Source organism: Lampris incognitus, chromosome 21, assembly GCF_029633865.1.
Source record: "Lampris incognitus isolate fLamInc1 chromosome 21, fLamInc1.hap2, whole genome shotgun sequence".
In the NCBI taxonomy this organism is placed as follows: domain Eukaryota; kingdom Metazoa; phylum Chordata; class Actinopteri; order Lampriformes; family Lampridae; genus Lampris; species Lampris incognitus.
Genome location: NC_079231.1, coordinates 16,597,777 through 16,622,422, shown reverse-complemented (window position 1 = coordinate 16,622,422; position 24,646 = coordinate 16,597,777). Strand labels below are relative to the sequence as shown.

The window sequence follows — 24,646 nt, the reverse complement described above, 5'->3', positions numbered from 1 at the left end:
AACAGCGGCATTTGTGCCAGCAAAGCCGATTACTCGGGAAGAGATGGCAGGGGAGGCAGAGGACGAGATACCCGGTAACGCAGTTAACCGCATCATCTTATTCTTCCCATTTACGCCTACACATGTTTGTTTTTTTTTTTTTAAATGAGCCGACCCGGCTAGTTGGTCGATGTTCCAGGTAGCTGGCGTTAGCTCGGCTGCTAGCTGTAGTTCGGCTTTAAAGGAGATGGGGGGGGGCAAAGCGAAAGAAACGGAGTTGGAAGTTTCTAGAGTGAGAGAAATCTCAGTAGAAAGCAAATATTCTCGTATTCAGAGTATATTTGTTTGGCTGAAATCTAACTCGGTTCTCCAAGTCAAAACGTGCACTATACAAAACCACTTCCAAGCTAGTCTTGAACTCGTCGATATGCGTTGTTCTGCTTCTGTTTTTTTTATTCTCAGCTTGCCGTCAGTAAACGCCGCCGATATTATTCATTAATGCGAAAGTTTGTTTGTTCATGTCCCCCCAAACGCGTCTGAATTATGTTGCAGAATCGGGAGCAGTTTTCACATTCGGGAAGAGCAAGTTTGCAGACAACATCCCCAGTAAATTTTGGCTTAAAAGTGATGTGCCCCTCAAAATTGCTTGTGGGGACGAGCATACAGCATTGGTAACCGGTAAGAGGCACACACACACACACACACACACACACACACACACACACACACACACGCACACAGCAGTTGTGTGCTCACACACGCACAGCCAATCACTGACGTAAAGGCTCCCATTTAGTTTGTTTACACTGTAAGTTAAAGATTCCTTGACTAAAGCACATTTCATCTCTATTGCATCAGTGACATCAGTTACCATGTGTAAAATTAAGACTTCCCAACCCTAACAGGGAACCACAATGCCTTTTCTTAACAGTTGTGACACAAATTGTTATACATGATGATTTTTCTAGCAGTTTAACTGTTTTCTTTTTTTTAACGTTGCCACAGCTTATGTTGTTATTCTGCAGCATTGATATGTCTGTTGGGGGGGGGGGTTGCATCATATAACTCAATTGTCCCTCGCAATTGCTACTCTCCTTGTCTCCACAGAAAATGGAAAACTTTACATGTTTGGCAGTAACAACTGGGGCCAGCTAGGACTGGGATCCAAAACAAGTATGAACAAGCCCACTTGTGTGAAAGGTTGGTATAGAAATAGCTGTCTCTCAAGAAAGGGGAGTCAATTTTCTTGAAGCACTGTCGCCGCAAGCTGTTTTTCAGCCTCTTGTAAGACAAGAGGGAGTCCCTCAAAAGCAGATATCGCTGAAGCCTCAAAAAACAAAAGAAGGGCAGAAATCCAGATTTCACTGTCAACACATCACACGCTAATAGGATTTACTGGTCACTAAGGGTAGCCCAGTATACTGACCGACATCACTATATCAGTCTACTAGATATGTAGAACAGACCCTTCAAATCGTGGTTTGTTACCTGCTAAAATAGGCAGCAGAGTAGAAAAATATAGCAGGCCAGATCTTAACAGCATTTGGCTTTTTGCCGATAAATGTAATACTGCAACCGAGGAGCTTGCATCATTTAACCACGATCAAATCCACAAGACCACAAAGACAATGGCAAAGTTAAAAACAAGTATCTGAAATGTTTTTACATGGGCAGAAATGAAAAGAAAAACAATCCTTACATTTTTGAAAAAAAAAATTGCTGCTGTATTATTTTGATCCCAACAGCAGCCATTTCTATTCTGTTGACAAGGCACAACTAAAGGGACTGACCTTTTCCTTAACATGTTAAGTCTTTGTTCTCAGAAATGCATAAAATTGTAAACTTGCGTCGAGATACATGTTGGTATAGTCTAATTTGTTGGGAACTGCTTGACTCATTGGAGGAGCTTTTTTTTTAATGTCTGTTGTTTGCAATAGTGAGGAAGCACAGTAGAATATTACAAGAGTAGGTGCCCTCGCCATGTGATAATCCCCAGATTTGTTACTGCTGTAATTCTAATCTGGAGGGTCCATAATCGCCCCTAATCTAGAGCAAGAAGGAATTGACAAAAGAAAGAGAGAAGCTAAAATTGCTTGTAGTTTATAGGGTTTTCCTATTGAACCAGAGCCATCCTGTACCCATGCTGACCTTACTATGGTGATGGTTCGTTATTGGTACCCTTTGATTTTCAATTGGAACACTGAGTAGCTGTGGTAGGATCTGTACTCAGAAACTAACATGCAGTCCTGCCAGTGTGGGCCACCAAGAGGTTGGTTTAGGTATTTAAGTAGCATGTTTATGACATCTCCATTGTAACTGAGCAAACTGGGAAAGAAACTGAATGGTAAAACTGTATTGTACTGGTATAAATACAGCATGGTACATTAATACAGTGGAAAGATGACTGGTTAATTGCCTGTGAAATATGCTCATTACATTACAGCATTTCTCAGGCTGGTGTAGATGTGTGGAGTGTCTCATTGTATTAGTTACTGTTTCTGATGCAAAATAGCCTTTATATAGAGCAAGTGAAGGGCTAACATGATATATTAGACAAATTAGACAAAACCAGCTTCATTTGCATGCATAGTAAGTATATTGGGATTTTTTTTTCTATAGAAACAAAGAAACACAACATTTGAACACTTTACCAAAAACTCTGATTTAATCTGGTATTAAATTTGATCTGATGGTTTGAAGAATCATCAAAAATATTTTGATGAAGAGAAACAACAGCAGGTTAAAGAAACAAAACTTGTAAAATATCAAGCATGATTTACAGGTTGAATCTTTTTCCTTGATGAAGATGGGATGATTCATAAAATAGTGCAGCAGTGGGGGGAAAAAGGTTAACATTCAAATAAGAAATAGACTCTGGCCTTCGAGAGGGACAACCATCATGCTATTTGTTATGAAAATGCTCATTTGAGATATTTATATATTTATTTGAAAAGTCTCTTGCTTGTGTTTTCAGCTCTGAAGTCTGAGAAAGTGCGGCTTGTGGCATGTGGACGAAATCACACAATTATCTATACAGGTTAGTATTTAATTTCGATGCTATTTTAAAAGGTAGATTTTTGTACTATATCAATTTTTTGTTTTTTTTTGTTTTCTGTGCACAAATGTGCTTTCTTTGTCCATTTTTCTGATTTAATGGTTGTCTGTTCATTTCCCTTTCTCTCTCTCTCTCTCTCTCTCTCTCTCTCTCTCTCTCTCTCTCTCTCTCTATAATTGTGTGTGTGTGTGTGTGTGTGTGTGTGTGTAGCTCAGGGAAACCTATATACTACAGGTGGGAACAATGAGGGTCAGCTAGGCCTTGGCAACTATGAGGAGAGGACAGCCTTCCAGTTGGTCAATTTCTTCAGCTCGCGTCGTCCAATCAAAATGCTCGCTGCTGGTTCAAATACCTCTGCTGCTCTCACTGGTGAGTTCCAATGCTTCCATTTACACTGCTCAATTAAAACACATCTCTTATTTGAACGGCTTCTTGATGTGATTTAGCTGGATTGAATTTACACCTGACATTAAGGTGTGCTTGTGGTAAACAGTGGGTTTTTCCAGTTACAGTGGAGACAGAGATTCCCATGCATTCTCCCTTTCCATGCAGTAATTACGTCCTTTAAAATTGGCAAAATTACCTTGTCTGTTCCCCCTTTCACCAGTCACCTGACTTCACCTCTTTTTCCAACATAATGCCATCCAAGCTACATGCCATCTGGTTATCGTGATTTGAAAAACTGCACCCTGCTACTTGTACATACAAAAAGGACAAATAGCAGAAAACCTAAACTTTGTACTTTCCACAGAGCTATACCTTATATTTGTCTTTGGTCTACCAAATGAATGACTTTTAATATCAAGATGTCCATTTTAGAGATATTGAATGATGGATGTAATAGTGCTTATCAAAACAGCTATGAAGTATTTTTGGAAATAAAGTTTGGATTCATTCGTTGACTCTCCCCTTCCACCATCCTAGAGAGTGGTGAGCTGTTCATGTGGGGCGACAACACAGAGGGTCAGATTGGCCTGGGAAAAGAGAGTAACGCCACCACCCCGCAGGAGGTCGATGTGGGCCAGTCCATTGCTTGGGTCTCCTGTGGGTACTACCACTCTGCCTTTGTCACAGGTGAGCATATTTCCATTATGGCGTTCCTATAGTCTGGCTTTGAGGAGTTTGATATAATCTTAAAGCTGCTACAAAAGGAGTTTGGGATGTTTGCTGACGTTGCATAACGCTCTGGACAGAAGTGGTAGTGTTTCACAGAAGAACGACTTCATTGTCACAAAGATCTTCATTCACCCTCTGGTAGCTCATGCATTTGGGTTTTTTTTTTTTATAGATTATTTTTTGGCATTTTCCGCCTTTATTAGATAGCGATAATCCAGAGAGGCAGGAAAGGCAGGGGAGAGAAGAAGGGATGACATGCAGCAAAGGGCCCGGGCTGGATTTGAACTCAGGCTGCTGCAGTAAGGACTCAGCCTTACCCGGTTTGCACTCTGCCCCAGCATTTGTTTTGAGGTGGTGTTTCAGAAAAACAGCTTTATGCAAGATATACATGATGTATCTCTATTTGTGGTCTGCATCAATTCTATGTCCCATATTTCGGTTTGTCAGATTTGGGGGGAAATCTGACCTGGAAATTACTGGTAGTGTCATTATATAGCATCATATAATCGTCCTACTGATGGTCTCATTTGCTTATGTTGGTCATATGGAGGTATCAAAAAACTTCTTGTAGCAGCTTTTTTTTTTTTTTGATTTTTCCACGTTTTTCTCCCCAATCGTATCCGGCCAATCACCCCACTCTTCTGAGCCGTCCCAGTCACTGCTCCACCCCCTCTGCCGATCCAGGGAAGGCTGCAGACTACCACATGCCTCCTCCCGTACATGTGGAGTCACCAGCCGTTTCTTTTCACCTGACAGTGAGGAGTTTCGCCAGGGGGACATAGTGCATGGGAGGATCACGCTATTCCCCCCCAGTTCCCCCTCCCCCCTGAACGGGTGCCCCGACTGACCAGAGGAGGCGCTAGTGCAGCGACCAGGAAACATACCCACATCCGGCCTCCCACCCGCAGACACGGCCAATTGTGTCTGTAGGGATGCCCAACCAAGCTGACGGTAACATGGGGATTTGTACCGGAGATTCCCGTGTTGGTAGGCAGTGGAATAGACCGCTACGTTCCCCGGGCACCCCTCGTAGCAGCTTTAAAGGCCGCAGTGAGCGGTTCGTTTCAAAATGTCTCCATAAATATCATGAACTTTCTGGTTTTTGCCAGTATAGTGGATTCGATGGTGACTTTAGATTTAGAAGGATGAAATCACACATGCAAATTATGATTGGTTATCAGACAAAGTGGCAGATATAAACTACCAAAATGGCTCACCGAATACTTTTGAAAGAATTTACTAGAATCTGGCTGGATTTTTGCAGTAATAGTTCATGCAACCTTGAAAATCACTACTTTGCCTCTCTTATTTACTTTCTCTTTCTTGTTTTTTCCTTGGTCAGCTGATGGGGGCTTGTACACATTTGGGGAGCGGGACAGTGGTAAACTGGGGCTTGGCACCGAGCAGTTGACCGGACACCGGGTACCACAGCTGGTAAAGAGCATCAAGGAGAGGGTCACACAGGTGGCTTGTGGAGGAGGGCACACCGTGGCACTTACAGGTATACCGAGGCTGAATGGATAATACAAGATTCACAGCAGAGTTGCACCATCGTCATCAAAACCACGTTTTCATTTATTTGTCTGTATGTTGTGGACATCTATCAGTTACAGCAGTTTGAGAAATGAAAGAATCCTATTAAACTTTTGGTATCTATCAAAACCCTGGCTGTTAAGGTGATTTTGAGTTAAACGGATTTCCAAGATCAGTTGTGGAGCTCTAATGCTTACATTTATTACAACGTAGAATTCACTATGCCGTATAAAGACTGAAAAAGGGTTCCTTTTGAAAACCTCTCTTTATGTCCTCTGCCCCTCTCAGAGGACGGCGTGTACACGTTTGGCCTGGGTCAGTTTGGCCAGCTTGGCCACGGGACGTTCATCTTTGAGGCTCGCCTGCCCCGTCCTGTCGACCACTTCAGGAAAGGACGAGTCTGCCAAGTGGCCTGTGGGGAGAACCACACTGCTGTCATCACAGGTTCACACAACACACAAATATATAACATTGTCCTCATCAGTTGCTGTGTTCATAAAAGACCATACACACACACACACATGTGCAAGCACACAAACACAAAAGCATTGATTCTTAAGGAAATGGACTGTTATAGTAGAGTTCGCCAAACAAAACCTTGATCCAGAAGGAATTTAGTGACACGCGGTTGTTGGGGTTTCCAGACAGTGGTCTGCTCTACACGTTTGGAGATGGGAGGCATGGGAAGCTCGGCCTGGGTGAGGAGAACTTCACCAACCAGTTCAAGCCAACACTTTGTCCTCGTTTCCTCAAGTACAGCGTCCAGGTGGTGAGCGAACACCTTGGATTTTTTTTTTTTTTAGTTTTTCTTCCAGATTTAGCCGAACTGCCTGTCAAATGGTTTAATTAATTTTCGCATCTTACAACGATTATCATAAACTTCAGGTCTATCAGAGAGATGTCAGACAGAGTGAAGTAGAGGGGATACTATCCAGTGTTGTGTGTTTTCCTGTATATAGCCCTGAACGTAAACGGGTGCCCAGGTGGCCCAGTGGTTTATAAGGTAATCCCCAAGCTGGCTGGTCCAAATTTGATTCCCATACTATCATACGTGTCAGTGTATCCTTGAGCAGTTTAACCCTACCTGCCCCCAGGGCGCTGCTCTAGCTGGCTCCGCCTCCGGAGAGTTAAACAGAGTATGCAACAACAAAAAAAATCAGATATAACAGGTGTGCCCTTTGCTGGTCCTCGCTTTGAAAATTTGCCATTTTAGGCTCAAGGAGAGGATAATGCAAAGTTTGCAATCCGGGGTTATGGTTGTAGTGAAGATGTAGAGGGTGAATGTCAGTCAGTGGAAGCCCCTCTTTCAGAACAGGAGCCCAAACATTTGTCTTGTGTGTATCTCCACAATGTCAGGCGTCATGTGGCGGCTGTCACATGGTGGTAGTGGCACAGCCGAGAGACCATAGCTGCAGCGACGTCACCCTTGAGGAAGATGACATGACAGAGGACGCCCTGGAAAAGTCCTACACAGAGCTGCTAGGGGACTCCTCCGCCACCTCCACCCTACAACAGAGCCTCTCCGCCAGGGTTCGCAGGAGAGAAAGGGTGAGTTCTTAGCTTTGATACGACTGCTACTACTGCTTTTGGCTGCTCCCATTAGGGGTTACCACCGCGGATCATCCGTTTCCATTTCTTCCTGTCCTCTGCATCTTCCCCCTGTCACACCAGCCACCTGTATGTCCTCCCTCGCCACATTCATTAACTTCCTCTTTGGCCTCCCTCTTTTCCTCTTCCCTGGCAGCTCCATACCTAGTTTTGATACATGGGTCTTGTTTTAGTGTAGAATGATCTTCAGCCAAGATTATAATGGGCTTGTTGACGGTACTGTCCACCCAGCCCCAATCAGAACACATCATATTGAACTGATCAAAATCCTATTGTCCAATCAAGAAGTTCAGGTCTGGAGAAAGACTTGAATGTGTAGAGTGCAGTGGGACCATGTTTAGAGTACCAGTTTGTCACAACGACACTGATGCTCTTGAACATATGTGTATACTTCACACACACATATATATATATATACGTATATCAACATGGATACAGGATATTCTGCTCCTCATTAGTTGAGCACTCACATCACCATTGACGGTTTCGGGGGGGAAACGCTATATATATATATATATATATATACACTCACCGGCCACTTTATTAGGCACACCTGTCCAACTGCTCGTTAACGCAAATTTCTAATCAGCCAATCGCATGGCAGCAACTCAATGCATTTAGGCATGTAGACATGGTCAAGACGATCTGCTGCAGTTCAAACCGAGCATCAGAATGGGGAAGAAAAGTGATTTAAGTGACTTTGAACGTGGCATGGTTGTTGGTGCCAGACGGGCTGGTCTGAGTATTTCAGAAACTGCTGATCTACTGGGATTTTCACGCACAACCATCTCTAGGGTTTACAGAGAATGGTCCGAAAAAGAGAAAATATCCAGTGAGCGGCAGTTCTGTGGGCGAAAATGCCTTGTTGATGCCAGAGGTCAGAGGAGAATGGCCAGACAGGTTCGAGCTGATAGAAAGGCAGCAGTAACTCAAATAACCACTCATTACAACCGAGGTATGCAGAAGAGCATCTCTGAACGCACAACACGTCGAACCTTGAGGCAGATGGGCTACAGCAGCAGAAGACCACACCGGGTGCCACCCCTGTTAGCTAAGAACAGGAAACTGAGGCTACAATTCGCACAGGCTCACCAAAATTGGACAATAGTAGATTGGAAAAGCGTTGCCTGGTCTAATGAGTCTCGATTTCTGCTGCGACATTCGGATGGTAGGGTCAGAATTTGGCATCAACAACATGAAAGCATGGATCCATCCTGCCTTGTATTAACGGTTCAGGCTGGTGGTGGTGGTGTAATGGTGTGGGGGATATTTTCTTGGCACACTTTGGGCCCCTTAGTACCAATTGAGCATCGTGTCAACGCCACAGCCTACCTGAGTATTGTTGCTGACCATGTCCATCCCTTTATGACCACAGTGTTCCCATCTTCTGATGGCTACTTCCAGCAGGATAACGCGCCATGTCATAAAGCTCGAATCATCTCAGACTGGTTTCTTGAACATGACAATGAGTTCACTGTACTCAAATGGCCTCCACAGTCACCAGATCTCAATCCAATAGAGCACTAATGGGATGTGGTGGACCGGGAGATTCGCATCATGGATGTGCAGCCGACAAATCTGCAGCAACTGCGTGACGCTATCATGTCAATATGGACCAAACTCTCCGAGGAATGTTTCCAGTACCTTGTTGAATCTATGCCATGAAGGATTAAGGCAGTTCTGAAGGCAAAAGGGGGTCCAACCCGGTACTAGCAAGGTGTACCTAATAAAGTGGCCAGTGAGTGTATACACACACACACACACACATGTATACATGCACACACACAGTTACTGTTACTACTGCTACTTTCGGCTTCTCCCATTAGGGGTCGCCACCGCAAATCATCCGTTTCCATTTCTTCCTATCCTCTGCATCTTCCTCTGTCACACCAGCCACCTGCATGTCCTCCCTCACCACATCCATAAACCTCCTCTTTGGTCTTCCTCTTTTCCTCTTCCCTGGCAGCTCCGTATTCAGCATCCTTCTGCCAGTATACCCAGCATCTCTCCTCCACACATGTCCAAACCATCTCAATCTTGCCTCTCTTGCTTTGTCTCCAAACCGTCTAACCTGAGCTGTCCCTCGAAGATGTGATTACCCTTCTTCTTATTATTTTACATCGCAGGAACGATCTCCGGACCAGTTTGGCACCATGTTTCGCACCCTGCCGGCCAGGATGCCCGGCACCCTCAACCCTCCGGTGCCTGTGTCCAGCCAGACCATCCCACCCAGACTACCTCCACCAGAGCTGGCCCACAGAAAGGTGCACAACGGCACTCACCAACACAGGAACGCAGGGTCAATCCCTAAGGGTACCTACTACACCTCCACCTTCAACTCTTCCTCCCTCCTCCCTCGCCTCCTCCCCCTCATTTTTACCCCAGATCAAGGCGAAGTTGTACTTTTTTTGAAATATCTGGCACAGGATTTACGATTTGGTGTTGAATTCTTCGACCATGGGAAATCCCAGAAGATTTCACTTAATATATATGAGGGCGTATTTCACACTCAGGTTTTTGACAAGGGTTTTCTTGCATTTTAGTGGACCAAGCATTCATGAAGATTCATGATTGGATGAAAGTAGTTTTAGGTTGTTAGAAACTTTTCCAGAATATCTTTCGTTTCTGTCTGTCTGCTATCAGTTGCTCCACTGCTTCTGTACAAATATGTGAGAAACGCAGTAACATTACGACCATAGTGACTGCTTAAGTACAATGTGGCTCACGACAATAGGCTACATCTGTTGCCACCCCACTGTCAGTCAAAGAAGCGAGGCGGCTGAAATGAGGTTTCTGTGGTCAGAGGAAACATGGACCGCTGGCAGCTGGGTTCTTGTGTTGCATGTCATATAAAAGCATGGCTTTTTCACAAGTTGTAGAGTTGTAACACCCACAAATAGGATGTTTGCACGAACCACCAGTCAAATAAAGCCTTTTCAGAATGCCACAAAAAGCAGTAATTAAAAAGAAAAAAAATCAATGGTTGTTAAATGCAGAAGAAATATGTAAACATTGTAGTCTTCATATGGTTTATATTGCAGTTAATTAAAATTGATTTGAGTTTCAAAGTGCATGAAGAACTGGGAGGCTGCATGACCAAAACAGTGGACTGAAACGCTGTCGTGTTTTCTGACCCGGCAGACCAAACACGTGGTGAGACAGACAGCGTTGTGGAGAGCCTGACCGATACTGACAGTGTCAAAGGCTTGGGAGATACTACAGATTTCCTTAACATGGTGAGACATGACCTCTTCTTCATCCAGTTCTAGATGCTCTAACATGTACAAGTGAAAGACATTTTCCTTTAAATGCTGTCTACCCTGCATCCGGGTGGCATAGCGGTCTAGTCCGTTGCCTACCAACACGGGGATTGCCGGTTCGAATCCCCATGTTATCTCCAGCTTAGTCGGGCGTCCCTACAGACACAATTGTCCGTGTCTGCGGGTGGGAAGCCGGATGTGGGTATGTGTCCTGGTTGTTGCAATAGTGCCTCCTCTGGTCGGTTGGGGCGCCTGTTTGGGGGGGGGGTAGCGTGATCCTCCCCCACGCTACATCCCCCTGGCGAAACTCCTCACTCACTGTCAGGTGAAAAGAAGCGGCTGGCGGCTCTACATGTATCCATCACCATATCTGCTTCTCTTTTTTTCCACCTCAAAAACATCTCCAGACTCCAGCCACTACTCTCAGACTCCGTGGCAGAGACCCTCATCTATGCCTTCATCACCTCCCGTCTTGATTATTGCAATGGAGTCCTGTCTGGGGTACCTAGCAAAGCCCTAGACAGGCTTCAGTATGTGCAGAATTCAGCTGCCAGGGTGCTCACCCGCACCAAGCCCTGACAACACATCACTCCCACCTTTGTCCACCTTCACTGGCTCCCGGTCAAATCCCGCATTTCCTATTAAATCCTCCTCCTCACCTATAAACCCCTATATGCCCTTACCCCTCAGTACCTATCAGACCTCCTCAACCCCTATATTCTGTCCCGGAATCTGTGGTTCACTGACACGGGCTTGCTTTCCATCCCCCACATCAGCTGCAGACGTTTGAGGGTAAAACCTTTAGTGTGGCAGCCCCCACCCTTTGAAACTCTGTTGCAGCAGAGATCCGCAACACTGCTTCTTTGGACAATTTGAAAAGACTACTGAATCCAAAGACTACAGACCACTATGGTCTGTAGTCTTTGGATCTTTTTTTTTTCTTTTTTTCTCTCATCTTGTGTAAAGCGTCCTTTGGTTCCTTGAAAGGCGCTATACAAAACTAAGTTGTTGTTGTTGTTGTATCAGAGGAGGCATGTGGTAGTCTGCAGCCCTCCCCGGATCGGCAGAGGGGGTGGAACAGCAACCGGGACAGCTCAGAAGAGTAGGGTAATTTGCCGGATACAACTAGGAAGAAAAAGGGGGGGATGTAGATTTCTCTTCAGTGCATGTTTGTTGGTGAATATCAAAAAGAAGATATTAGATATTGTTAGATATTGTTTATTTCCAACTTTTTTTCCTCCTTATAGACACATGTAATGAAGCTGGACCCCAGTGACAAACTGTTGTTGTCCCCTGTTCAGAAGGTAACTCGGCTCATCCCACTATACGCTATGTACACTTGTTCAAATTACGCACACATTTCATTGAAGTAACTGCAGGTCAACTTAGCAATTGGATTGCTCAGTTTCTGTCCATTTTCTTCTCCATTACTCAGTTATGTTTCTGATTTCCTACTGTCTTTTGTTTCTGTTTCGCTATTTTTTTGTGACTCCTTATTTCATTTTCTGCATGTTCCCCTTCCACTCTAATACATTCTTTTCTTGTCATCTTCTTCTTGCTTTCTTGTGGCTGGGATAGAGGAAGGGTAAGCATGGTAAGACCATCGAAGGGGGGAGCGGGAAAGAGAATCAGAAAGGGGAGAGAAAGTTCCAGAAGCAGGGTCACGTCACCTCGACCTCCCTCTCCCATAAAAGGGAGGATCTCACCCTGCGAAGGGCGCTGCCCACTGAGCACCTAAGGAGTCAAAGGGATCATTCCCTGTCAGCACAGAGCCCACGCCACCGAAAGGCAAAGGGCTGGCCGTTGAAAAGCAATGTAGAAGGCAAGGAGAACTTAATCATGGCGATGGAGGAGTTAGCAGCCACTGCTGTGAAGCATAGAGCTGGTGAAGATATGCCTCCAAACCTAGGAGACATTAGCAAAGCAAAGACCAAACAACAGCTCAGGCCAACCCAGGTTAAAAGTCAGCTGATAGAAGTTGGTAGGAAGGAGGTTGGGAAGCCAATTTCAGGCTCTATACCAGGGGACACAAAGACCTCCACACAAGGTAAAGGGTCGATGGTCAAAAAGACTCTCTCGGGGCTTGATGCCAAATCTGCATCTGCGAAAGTTCTGCAACTGCAGACTACGGAAAAACTTGTTAAATTGAAAAACAAACCAGTCATCGTGCGTGGTCAGCAAGTGGGCTCACCAGGGACAAGTGTCACAAACCCCACAGCCTTTGATCTAAGTGATGCTCTGGATGAAAGGAGGCCAGCAGGTCCTCAGTCACTTTCCCAAGTCAAAGTCCAGGCCAAGAAGACCTCCCAATCCCAACAAAATATAGTCTCATCGAAAGACCACAAGAAGTTAAATAATGAGAAAAACAAAAACGAGGCTAAGTCCATAAAAGATGCTCGGTCTAAACCCATGGCACAACCAGATATTGAACAAACAGGAGAAGCGACGCCCAAGTGTGACTTGCTCACAGACTTGGCTTCTGTTGTAGCGGGGTCCACACTGGTCAGAGAGGTAGTATCCTCAAGTCTTGTCAAATCTGCATCGCTTAGTTCGGCATCCGACAGATCCAGTCTTGAAAAAAATCACGCCATCTGGAAAGATGGAGCAACCCGGTCCCACTTGTTGCAGAGCGGGGAGTCTGATGCCGAATCTTCCACTGCTGAACCAGGCAGGAGAACCACCGTCAGCATCAATATCATACCTGCACCAGAGAGTCCAGATGCGGGCAATAGTAGTTCCCATGGAGATGAAGCAAGCCAGGAGGAAGAGATAAACAAGCACGACCAAAGTGAAGGGAAGAGTGAGGAGGAGGTGGACAGTAGTGACAGTGGCACAATAACAGCCAAACATGAGGAAGAGGAGGAGCATGAAGAAGAAGGGGAAGAGGGGCTCAAAAGTGCGTCAGAGCAGCGATCCAGTGGGAGTGAGAAGGAAGGGGCCAAACGCCGTGTGGTGCGGCAGTTGGCCTCAGAAGCTGAGGACAATGATGAGAGCGCCATGCTACAGCCAGAGCAGGAAGAGGAGCAGGTTAGTGAAAGAGAGGAGACCGACACAGTAGAGAAGAGAAGTGGATCAGAGACAGAAGAGGGAGAGGAAAGCGAATCGGAGGCCATAGAGCAAGAGGAGAGTGGAGAAGAGGGAGGGATGAGCGGGACACTAGGGAGCAAGGGAGAAAGTGAGGAGGAGTCAGGTGAGGGAGAAAGCACGGGCAGTGGCATAGAGGAGGAGGAAAGTGGGGAGGCATCGAGCAGCGAGACAGCAAGCAAGAGAGGCGAATCGGAAAACAACGAAGAGGAATCAGAAGAGGAAGTAGAGGAAGAGGATGAATCTGTGGAGTCATCTGAGGTAAGGGAAGAGAGCGAGGAGGAGAGTGGGACAGAGGAAGTAGAGGAGGAGGAGGGAGATGCAGAGAGTGAAAATGAGAAAAGTCAAGAGGAAGATGAAGAAGAGAGTGAAGAAGAAGATGGGGGAAATGAAAAAGAGGAGGAGGAAGGAGAGGAGGAAGACCAGCAAGAGGAAGAGGATAACGAAGAGGAGGAGGAAAATGAGAATGAAGAAGAGGAAGACAAGGAGAATGAAGAAGATGAGGAAAATGAGCATGAAGAAGAGGAAGATAATCAGAATGAAGAGGAGGGGGAAAATGAGAATGAAGAAGAGGAAGACAATGAGAATGAAGAAGATGAGGAAAATGAGCACGAAGAAGAGGAAGAAAATGAAGAAGATGATGAGAATGAAGAGGAAAATGAGGATGAAGAAGAAGAGGAAAATGAGACTGAAGAAAAAGAGGAGGAAAATGAGAATGAAGAAGATGAGAATGAGGAGGAGGAAAATGAGGATGAAGAAGAGGAAAATGAGAATGAAGAGAATGAGAATGAGGAGGAGGAAAATGAGGATGAAGAAGAGGAAAATGAGACTGAAGAAAAAGAGGAGGAAAATGAGAATGAAGAGGATGAGAATGAGGGGGAGGAAAATGAGGATGAAGAAGAGGAAAATGAGACTGAAGAAAAAGAGGAGGAAAATGAGAATGAAGAAGAGGAGGAAGAAAATAGGAATGAGGGAGAGGGTGAAGTGGAAGAAGAAGAGAGCGAAAAAGAGGAGGAGGAAGAGATAGAGGAGGAAGAGGGTGAGGAGGAAGAACAAGAGAATGAGAAAGAGGAGGAGGCTGAAGAGGAGGAGGAAGAAGTCAGCAAAAAGAGAAAACCGTCTGCCAGAGCCCAAAGACAAAGCACTAAATCTGTGTCCAAAAGTAAACGTCCGTCAGGGGTCAAACATCAGAGTGCAGGGGAATCGGAAGAGTTTTGGGATGACGTGTTACCTCAGTACCTCAATCTGAAATGATGCCAGCACATAACTGAAAGACCCAACATGAACCCCTTACATTTATTTTCCAGACAAAGTTATTCAAGATCTGGTGTAGAAAATCGTGCTCGTCATGCTGCTGGGGCTGTGTTTGGCAGCATATTTGCAATACGAAGTGTCAAGCTTCATTATATTGCGATACATACTGAGCAAGAATCTAAACGCAACACTTTTGTTTTCGTTCCCATTTTTCATGAGTTGAAGTAAATAATCCCAGGTTTTTTTTCTAGGCGCTGTATGAGCTGAATTTTTAGATTTTGCATACAAATTTGTGTACATTTCATCTTATTTCATCATATTTCATCTGTTGCCAACATTATCCACCTATCTGACAGGTGTGACATCAACGTGCTGATTAAAACAGCATGATCATCCCACAGGTCTTTATTAAGATGAGTAGAATGAAAGGACACTCAAAAATATGCAGTTTTTGCTGCACAACATCATGCCAGAGATACCACAAATGTTGAGAGATTGTGCAGTTGGCATGCTGGTTGCAGGAATATCCACTAGAGTCATTGCTTGGATATTGGATGTACATTTCTCTACCATAAGCCTCCTCCAGAGTCTCTTCAAAGGTTTTGGAATTAAGGTAAATTGGCCTCACAACTATAGACCACATGTGACCACAACAACCCAGGACCGCCACGTCCAGATTCTGCACCTGCGGACCGTCTGAGACCAGCCACACAGACAGCTGATGAATCAGTTGGTTTTCAAAACTGAAGGATTTCTGATCAAACTGTCAGAAACTGTCACGGGGAAGTTCTTCTGTGTGCTCGATGTCCTTACCAGGGTCGACTCGAGAATGCTGTACAGCAGCTTAATCATCTCGTGTGGGCAAACGCTCCCTGCCGATGGCCCCTGGCACACTGGAGAAGGGTGCTCTTTCGCGATGAATGCCTCTTTCAGCTGTATAGGGCAGATGGAGGGCAGCGTGTATGGTGCTGTGAGGGTGAGCGGTTAGCTTATGCCAATGTTGTTGAAAGAGTGACTTGGGTATGGGCAAGCATATTGTAGGGACAAAGAACCTGGGTGCAATTTGAATGCACAGAGATACTGGGATGGCATCCTGAGGCCCATTGTTGTGCCATTCATCCGCCACCATCAATTCATGATTCAGCATAATAATGCACTCGTTAAAAGGATCTGTACTTAATATTTGGCAGCTGAAAATGTCCCAGTTTTTCCACGGCCAGCATATTCACCACACGTCACGCATTGAGCATGCTTGTGATGTTCTGGACAAGTGCATACGACAGTGTGTACCATTTTGAGGAGGAGTGGGAAAGCATCCTACAAGCCACCATAAACAACCTGATAAGCTACATGTGTAGGAGACGTTTTATATGAGGCAAGCGGTGGTCACACCAGATACTGGCTTGTAATTCTGTTCTATGACCCCCCTCCCCACCTTGTGTTTTCGGGGGGGGGTATCTGTGACCAACTGAGGTATATTTGTAGCCGTAATGATGGGAAATCGATAAATAACTACCTTATAAATCACTTTTATTTTATTGGTTTCTATTTATCAACTTCGGTTTCATAAAATCTTTGAAATAATTTTTCATTTAAATTTTTGCTCAGTATATGTTGGTGCTGCAATATACTGCAATGTTTTGTCAAAAATATCTTACAGAAAATCCAATCAGAGTAATCAGTCATAGCTGGTGTCATTGGCAACGCTCGCAGTGGTGGTTCTGTGCAGCCCTGTTAACAACACGGCACCTGCCACCTAGTGGTCAGCTATTAAAACTACACAGTGAAGTAATCAAATTGATGCAGTTTTTGAATTGATACTCAAGCGTATTTATATTTCCTTACATCCTTACACACTACAACTCCATTACTTATTTATTTTTATTTTTTTTGGAATAACATTTACTTGGTTGAACATCACCATCAGTGCCTGTGCCGGTCAATTGGGCTTCATGTAGTCGCTCACTAAATTGATTGTTTAATTTAGAGCAAGTATTGAATGTGTTCTGCAGGCTCATTTTATGATGTTTAATTAGAGAAACTTTTTTATTTCATCCATCCAGGTGATACTAATATAAGTTTGTCTACCTCTTTTGTTTGGCAGCTAGAAATTGGTGTTTTGGGGCCAAAGACGTCGCTTTTTTTTCCTCCACTAAGTGTTCTTTGCCATGTTGTACTGGCACAGAGCATTATAAAGCATTATAGTTCATTATTTGGTTCGTTTTGGGCGTGATAGGCGAGTTATGGTCCTGTTGGTGACACGATGGCGAGCCATGAGCAGAACTCCCCACCATTTCAACAGATTAGCAACCTCTGAGCCTGCTGCTTGGTACAGGTGCAGTGGGAAGAAAGGCCATCCATGACTGACAGTATTCAGTGGTTCCTCTGTTAGCACATGGGGTTTTCATCTCTGAGTTGTCTTAAGATTGTCTCTTTCATGAAATGTCACCCTTTTGTGCTTAATTTCTGTCTTTTGTAATAAATCGTTTTTGAGAGATCACGAAAATATTTGTCTCCTGTTTTACATAGTAACATTCTCACGTGAATGGAAAAACAAGTCAATTTTAAGTCGTTTTAAATTAGCTTTATCGAGACCTCTTTAGGAAAATAACAGCATTAAAAACAAGATGTCATACGAACCAAGATGCACAGACCAATTTATTGATATAGAAAAGGAAGTTTTATTGAACGAGTAGGGTTTGTCGGTTTTATTTTCAACGTTGGCCCCGCCCCTGGTTCAACGTCACCTGCAGGACACGCCCCCTGACCGCAGGTGCCAGAACACATGCCGGTGGACAGGCCAGCTCCGCGCCGCTCTTCATCCCCATGACCCCATCCTCTCCTTCAGTGCTCGCCAGGGGGTGAAAGCCAACCCCAGGGTCACTGTCGTCTGGGGCTTTGCCCGTGTGGCGTTTCGTCTCACTATATTTGCGTCTTTTCGGCGCTGTGTCCGCCTTTGTGGTAACTTCCTCTTGGATGCGCGCTTACGATCTCTTTATAGTCCCGCAGCCCAAAGGTTGACGCCCAGAAACGTCCCGAGCGCACCAAACTCAGGAAATACAGGCAGAGGACAGACAGGGTCTCTGCAGGTACAGACACCGCCACACACGTCTAGTGGGCCATAAGTGATGATTGAGGCGGGATATTTTTGTATTAGTCTGCATAATGATTTTTAGGAAAGGCCTACTCGTTCTACCTTTAATGAAAGCAAACAGTAATCGCTTTTAAAGTTGCAATCCTGAAGATGGTCTTTTTCGTCAGATTTATTGCCCCTGGCGGTGACACGTGGCAACTGCACAATGGTGTTTTTTGTTTTTGTTTGTTTTTTGCACCCAGGTTGTTTTGGCTTGGGTTTTAGCTGTTGATGTTTTAATATCTGTATACATAAAAGAAATAATACAATTGCTGGAAGAAAAAAATAGAGGGCAGTAAACATTTGTTAAGTCATTAAAGAGAAAGTATATTGAGATATGAGAAACATGTATGTTGGATAGCTGATATTTCCAGGTTTATTTGACATCCACCACGTAGAAAGGCAGCAGAAGATGACGTTTCCCGTTTCATTCAGGAAATTGGGTCATTTCTCATTCTGGTAACGGTAGCAGGTGGGACCTGTTTTGTACTTTAAATCATGCCATATTCTTTGTCTTGCTAATCCCCCTTTGCAATCCCTTTCTATCCTGCCCAGTGTAGAGTACGTCCCAGGGTTGGTGGTCAACTTAACTTTCAGTTCAGTGAAGTTACAAAGTTAAAGAGAAATATTGTGGAAGTGGAATTGTCATTAATTCTAGAAACATATATATTTTAAAGTCTTTTAATGGATGTAATCATGGTGGGAAAGAAACGCCAGCCAAAAGCCACATTTTGGGATAATTTGACTGGCTGATAAATTTCTAATCTACACGGCATTTCTGACATGGAGCCAGCCTCCATTTAGATTTCTGTCCAAATAACTATGCAAGGCAAAAATTGTGAACGTAGGTGTTGAATTCAGCATCCATACCCCCCCCCCCTTGTATTCTCTAGTTTAGCTTTGTATTGTTATTTGGGAGGAACATACATTTCCTGTGCAGTCATATTAGTTTGTACATTCTCTGGCAGTTTCCTACCTTTTTAAATTTTCTTCTAATTCCATCCTTTGAAAAAGGGGATTTTAAGGAAAATCCACTTTTCTGAATTTGCTGAATTGCAAGTAAACAATCCAACCCAGGGAAATCTTTTAACCACCTCCTTTGCTCCCATTTCATACCCAGTAGTATATCAAATGTGCTCTACGTGTCCTAGAAATTTAGACTTCTTAATTTAGTTTTTGTATAACTCATATTATTGTAGTTTATTTTTATTGCCCCAACATTACTGGAGTAATGAGTGTTAGCTAAGCCTTGCTCAGTTTTGCACATAAACTTCATTTGACATGAAATGTATCAATTTTGCATGTCTAATTTTTTGTTTTTATTCCTCAGGATATGGAGGCTGAAGAAGAGAGTAATGATGAAGAGGTAGAAGAAGAACAGGAGGAGGAAGAGGAGGAGGAAGAAGAAGAAGAAGAAGAAGAAGAAGAAGAAGGGAATGATGCGGAGGATGATCAACCCACGGAGATGGAGGGACCGTCCTTGCAGAGTTTGAATGGCCCAACGGAAAAATCGGCAGCAGATTCTCACAGTCCCGTAAATACACCTTCAAACAGGATACACCCACCTTTGGAAGCAAGCTTTACTTTATGATCTCACGTAGCAAATGTTACTTTAACCAACAAAATGTAACGTCTGGTATTTATGTAGAAGCCTGAGGAGCTGAAGGAAGAATCTGTCCCTGATGGAGCACCGAAAGGTTAGTGAACTGTTAGGTCTGGTTTATTAAACAACACATGATACAGCACCTACATCCTTTACTCTGGTGGATGTAGGTGTACCAAACGACCAGCACTGACGGTACTATTGACAGTTGTTAGTGCTGTCTGTCTGTCTGTCTGTCTGTCTGTCTGTCTGTCTGTCTATGCTGATAGATGTGTAAATCAAACAGATCCATTATGAATGTTATTAGTTGCAGCTGTGTTTACCTTGCTATGCTAACATCACAGAGTACCAAGACCAGCCTGACATGTTTTTAACCTTTAGGGTTTAGTTACTCTTTAAATATGCCAAGAGGCTAGGGCGTCCGGGTGGCGTGGTGGTCTATTCCATTGCCTACCAACACGGGGGATCGACGGTTCGAATCCCCCGTGTTACCTCCGGCTTGGTCGGGCATCCCCACATACACAATTGGCTGTGTCTGTGGGTGAGAAGCCAGATGTGGGTATATGTCCTGGTCACTACACTAACATCTCCTCTGGTCGGTCGGGGCGCCTGTTCAGGTGGGAGGGGGAACTGGGGCAAATAACGTGATCCTCCCACGCGCTACGTCCCCCTGGCGAAACTCCTCACTGTTAGGTGAAAAGAAGCGGCTGGCGACTCCACATGTATCAGAGGAGGCATGTGGTAATCTGCAGCCCTCCCCGGATCAGCAGAGGGGGTGGAGCAGTGACTGGGACGGCTCGGAAGAGTGGGGTAATTGGCCAAGTACAACTGGGGAGAAAAAGGGGCAATAAATAAATAAATATGCCAAGAGGCTTAGAAGTTCATCTAGTGAGTAAAGACGTTTCAGTTGTCCCATTCACCATTCGAAAAAGGGGAAAACGAGTTGAAATCACGAGGAGGGGTTAGTAGTTGTGTGTTTTACCCTGAAGGAATAAGAAATCACAGATTTTCATCCTCAGAGTGAATGTATGATACGGTCTCATTTCTAAGTAGAATTTATTATGAGTTATCACTACCTCTTAAAGTACCATATCTCTAACATTAACCAGCAGCAGAAATCATGGATGAGCCCGGCACTGTAGCTGAAGAAATGACTGACATCAGCACCAAACCAGCCAATGGGGCATCTGAAGACGAGTCAATGGGCCCAGCAGGTCCCAGCAGGAAGGTATGAGCAAACCTTACTTAACTTGCTAAATATTTGAGCTATCAGCTCTTTAAACATTGGCTGCTATCCAGTCAAATCTTGTTAAATCTGTGAACGTGAATGGGAGGAACAGCTGCATGCTAAATGGACATTTTTGAACAATACTGTGAACACAGACTCTGTATGCACCACCCCAAATCCAAATTTAAATTTAACCAAATCGGGGTTCCATGATAATAAACACTGAGTTAAAAAACAATGCAAATATCAAAGAAATCGTTGTTGACTGTAGAAAGATCGGAGGAAATCACATTCCTATTTCCATCAGTGAGTCATCTGTTGAAATTGTGGGCAGTTTTGCATTTCTCGGTTTGCACATCACAGACACCCTCACATGGTCTCTCAACGCCAACTTATCCTCAAGCAGGCACAGCGGAGACTGTATTTTCCAAGACATCTCAGTAGTTTTGGTATTAGTACCAAAGCTCTTATGAACTTTTATGGCAGTACCATGGAGAATGTGTTGACAGGCTGTATAACAGTGTGGTTTGGCAGCCTGACTACTCAGGACTGCAGACTCCTACAAAGGACTGTAAAGACAGCAGCAAAAATCATTTACATGGAATTACCACAACTTCATCACATGTTCACCAACTCAGTGCAAAAGGAAAGCCCGAAATATCATTAAGGACACCAGCCACCCCGCTCATGTTCTGTTCTCCCTCCTTCCATCTAAAAAACATTACTGGAGCATCCGGGTAGCGTGGTGGTCTATTCTGTTGCCTACCAACACGTGGATCGCCGGTTCGAATCCCCGTGTTACCTCCGGCTTGGTCGGGCATCCCTACGGACACAATTGGCTGTGTCTGCAGGTGGGAAGCCGGATGTGGGCATGTGTCCTGGTCGCTGCACTAGTGCCTCCTCTGGTCAGTCGGGGTACCTGTTCAGGGGGGAGGGGGAACTGGGGGGAATAGTGTGATCCTCCCATGCACTACGTCCCCCTGACGAAACTCCTCACTGTCAGGTGAAAAGAAGTGGCTTGCGACTCCACATGTATCAGAGGAGGCATGTGGTAGTCTGCAGCCCTCCCCGGATCAGCAGAGGGGCTAGAGCAGTGACCGGGACAGCTCGGAAGAGTGGGGTAACTGGCCAGATGCAGTTGGGGAGGAAAAAAAAAGAATAGACAAGGGACACAACTCATCTCTTGCACTGCCAATTCTTTCTTTTGTCCCCCTCAGCTCTCCCTTTTCAGGCGGCTGTCCTCCAAATCCAAGCAGGTGGAGGAGAGGGACCAAGCCCTTGCTGAGAGCGCTGTCAATGGGGACGCAGCCACCCAAAGAGGCCCCTCCTCCTCAAACCCAGAGACGGGCAACTTGGAGACAAACACAGCCGGCCCACAGCGAAGAGCGCCATATTCTGGTATCAGGGGAGCTCGCTCCGGCACTTGTATGTTACTGTAACCCTCAAGAGCGCCGCCCTCCTGGGGAGAAGAACTGCTTCCCCTACGAGGCAAACGCAGAAGGGGCTCGTGTTCATTAATGGTGGGCTTCACTCCTCCACCGTCATTCCAGACAAGTTCTCCAGGGGACAAGGTTTTCAGTTTGTGAAGTGCTGTTTGTGCGCCGTACTGTAAAGGATAGTTCTGGTTTTAACCTGGGTCTTCCTTCTGTCATTCTTGCCATCATGCATATCGGTTATGATATCACAATTTTACTCACCAGCTTCATTTGGGAGATTTTGGATATGAGACCATCATTGGACACAGCTTTACAATAGCGTCTTATGAGGCAACTGAATACAAGTATCAGATATGTTTTAACAAGTTCAATTTAACCGAATTATCTAAACCATGTATTTGGAAGTGAAAATGACAGTGAAAGTTAAAAATTACTACCCTTTAATATTAATTCGGTCCAATATTATCAATGGTTGATTGCATTGCTGGGCTACTTCTTGGTTCAGCTTGCAGGAATAACCAACCTATACTTAACATAGGTGGTAGTAACCATGCAACTGAGAAGTCGAAGATAATAGCAAATCATGTACACAGCCCAACTTAGGCCCTAGGGGCAATTTGTTGTTGTTTTTACTGTTGAAATGACAGGTTTAAGGATCGTATTCTGTGGCATCATTAAGCCATTTTCTCTCATGAACTCCGGACAATGTCCGGAGAATCAGGTCCGGACTTTGTCCGGTTGCCCTTTCACACATGTAGCACACAACAGGAGCTTGTCCGTGTCAGACGCGTTCTCCCCTACTGGAAATACTCCATTTGGTTTAGGTGAGGGGTGAGGCCTGGGTAGAGCATGCAGGAGGCAGGACATGGCGCAAAAAGTACGCTGCAGAAATCACAGTCTTGTTTACAGCATATCAAAGATGGCAGACGAGGCTACCAACCCATCCATAACGATGACTGTTTTGGCGTTGATCAATACTCGGACGCATCCGAAATGTCAGTGAAAGAGTAGAAAACAATATACAGGCAAGTAGAACAGGGTACGAAGCAACTGCACTCCATGCAGGAAGGTCCCACCAGAGAAAGAAAGCTGCAGGGTTTTGGACCGGTGTCCAGCAGCAGCATGAGAAGGCCATATGGAAGCCCGAGAGACCAAGCGAGGAAATATTCTGGGCAGAAGTTTTGCAGAACTTTGACGATGTGCAGCGGAAACGTCATTTTCGCATGTCCCAGTGTACATTTTGAGTACGTGTTGCGTCTGGCAGCGCACTAACACGAAAGATTACACGATGATGAAAACCACTTGAACCGTTTTGGAGTCTGGCCGTTGTTCTTTGGTGGTATGGCACACCGAGCGAGTATAGGGCAATAAGCTGTCTCTGATGTAGGAGTGTCCACTGTATGAGGGCTAGTGTGCGAAGTTACATCTGCTCTAAAGGACAACCTATTCAAGCGTTTCATTTGCCTGCGGAAAGGGGAACAATTACAGAAGACCCTATCCTAGGTGTGCAGATGCCATCGACGGAAGCCACATTCCCGTTATTGCTCCGAGGGATGATCCAGCTTCTTATTACAATCGGAAAGGATGGTATTCCATTGTACTGCAAGGGATTGTCGACCACAATTTCTGGTAAGAATCATTAATATTTATATAATACATATTAAATATTAGCTCTGTTATAATTGTAGCTAAGTATTAACTTCTGGAATGTGGTATGTTTTGCTCATGGTGGCTTCTTTTGTTCAGCTTCACAGGTATATACGTGGGGTGGCCTGGTCGAAAACATGACACTAGAACGCTTGGCAACTCTCCTATCTTCCAGCTGGCCAGAGAACAAGATGGTTACTTGATTTCCCGTGAGGTACATATCAACAATGACTGTATTCCATTTCCTAGGCTGCAGCCCCAGCTAGGCACTTTCACTGACCTGCAAAAACACGTCTTGTGAATTGCTATGTTTTTCTGCACAGAAATCCATGACTGTAGACTGTGTGGAGGTACCCCATCCATCTCACTGGAGACACAGCTTACCCTCTGAAGAAGTGGCGAATGAAAGGGTTCACCCATCACCATCGCCTGACTCCTGAACAAAACACCTTCAACTCCTGTTTCAGCTCTGTTCAAATGTGGTCAAAAATGCATTTGGATGTTTGAAGGGCCATTGGAGGTGCCTTGTCAAGCGCAGTGATGTGGACATTTCTATAATGCCTGACATTGCTTATTGCACACTGCAAAATGTTTGCAAGATAAACAAAGAGTCTGAGGTGGCACGGTGGCGCAGTGGTTAGCGTGGTCGCCTCACAGCAAGAAGGTCCTGGGTTTGAGCCCAGGAGTAGTCCAACCTTGGGGGTTGTCCT

At 44.8% G+C, this 24,646-nt stretch overlaps 2 protein-coding genes across 2 annotated transcripts in view; both read left to right on the top strand.

Annotated features, from left to right (window-relative positions):
* cldn10d (claudin 10d) overlaps nt 1-24,646 on the top strand; it is an 88,033-nt gene that overhangs the window by 51,294 nt on the left and 12,093 nt on the right. The gene's annotated exons all lie outside the window — the stretch shown is intronic.
* LOC130131508 (X-linked retinitis pigmentosa GTPase regulator-like) lies at nt 12-22,737 on the top strand. The gene is given in 18 exon segments (XM_056301208.1): nt 12-74; nt 532-657; nt 1,087-1,179; nt 2,954-3,016; nt 3,245-3,403; nt 3,959-4,108; nt 5,493-5,651; nt 5,972-6,127; nt 6,328-6,452; nt 7,040-7,231; nt 9,418-9,555; nt 10,433-10,471; nt 10,474-10,527; nt 11,799-11,855; nt 19,353-19,556; nt 19,671-19,719; nt 20,735-20,853; nt 22,071-22,737. Coding segments are annotated over 18 exon segments (2,136 nt in total). The 5' UTR covers nt 12-43; the 3' UTR covers nt 22,293-22,737.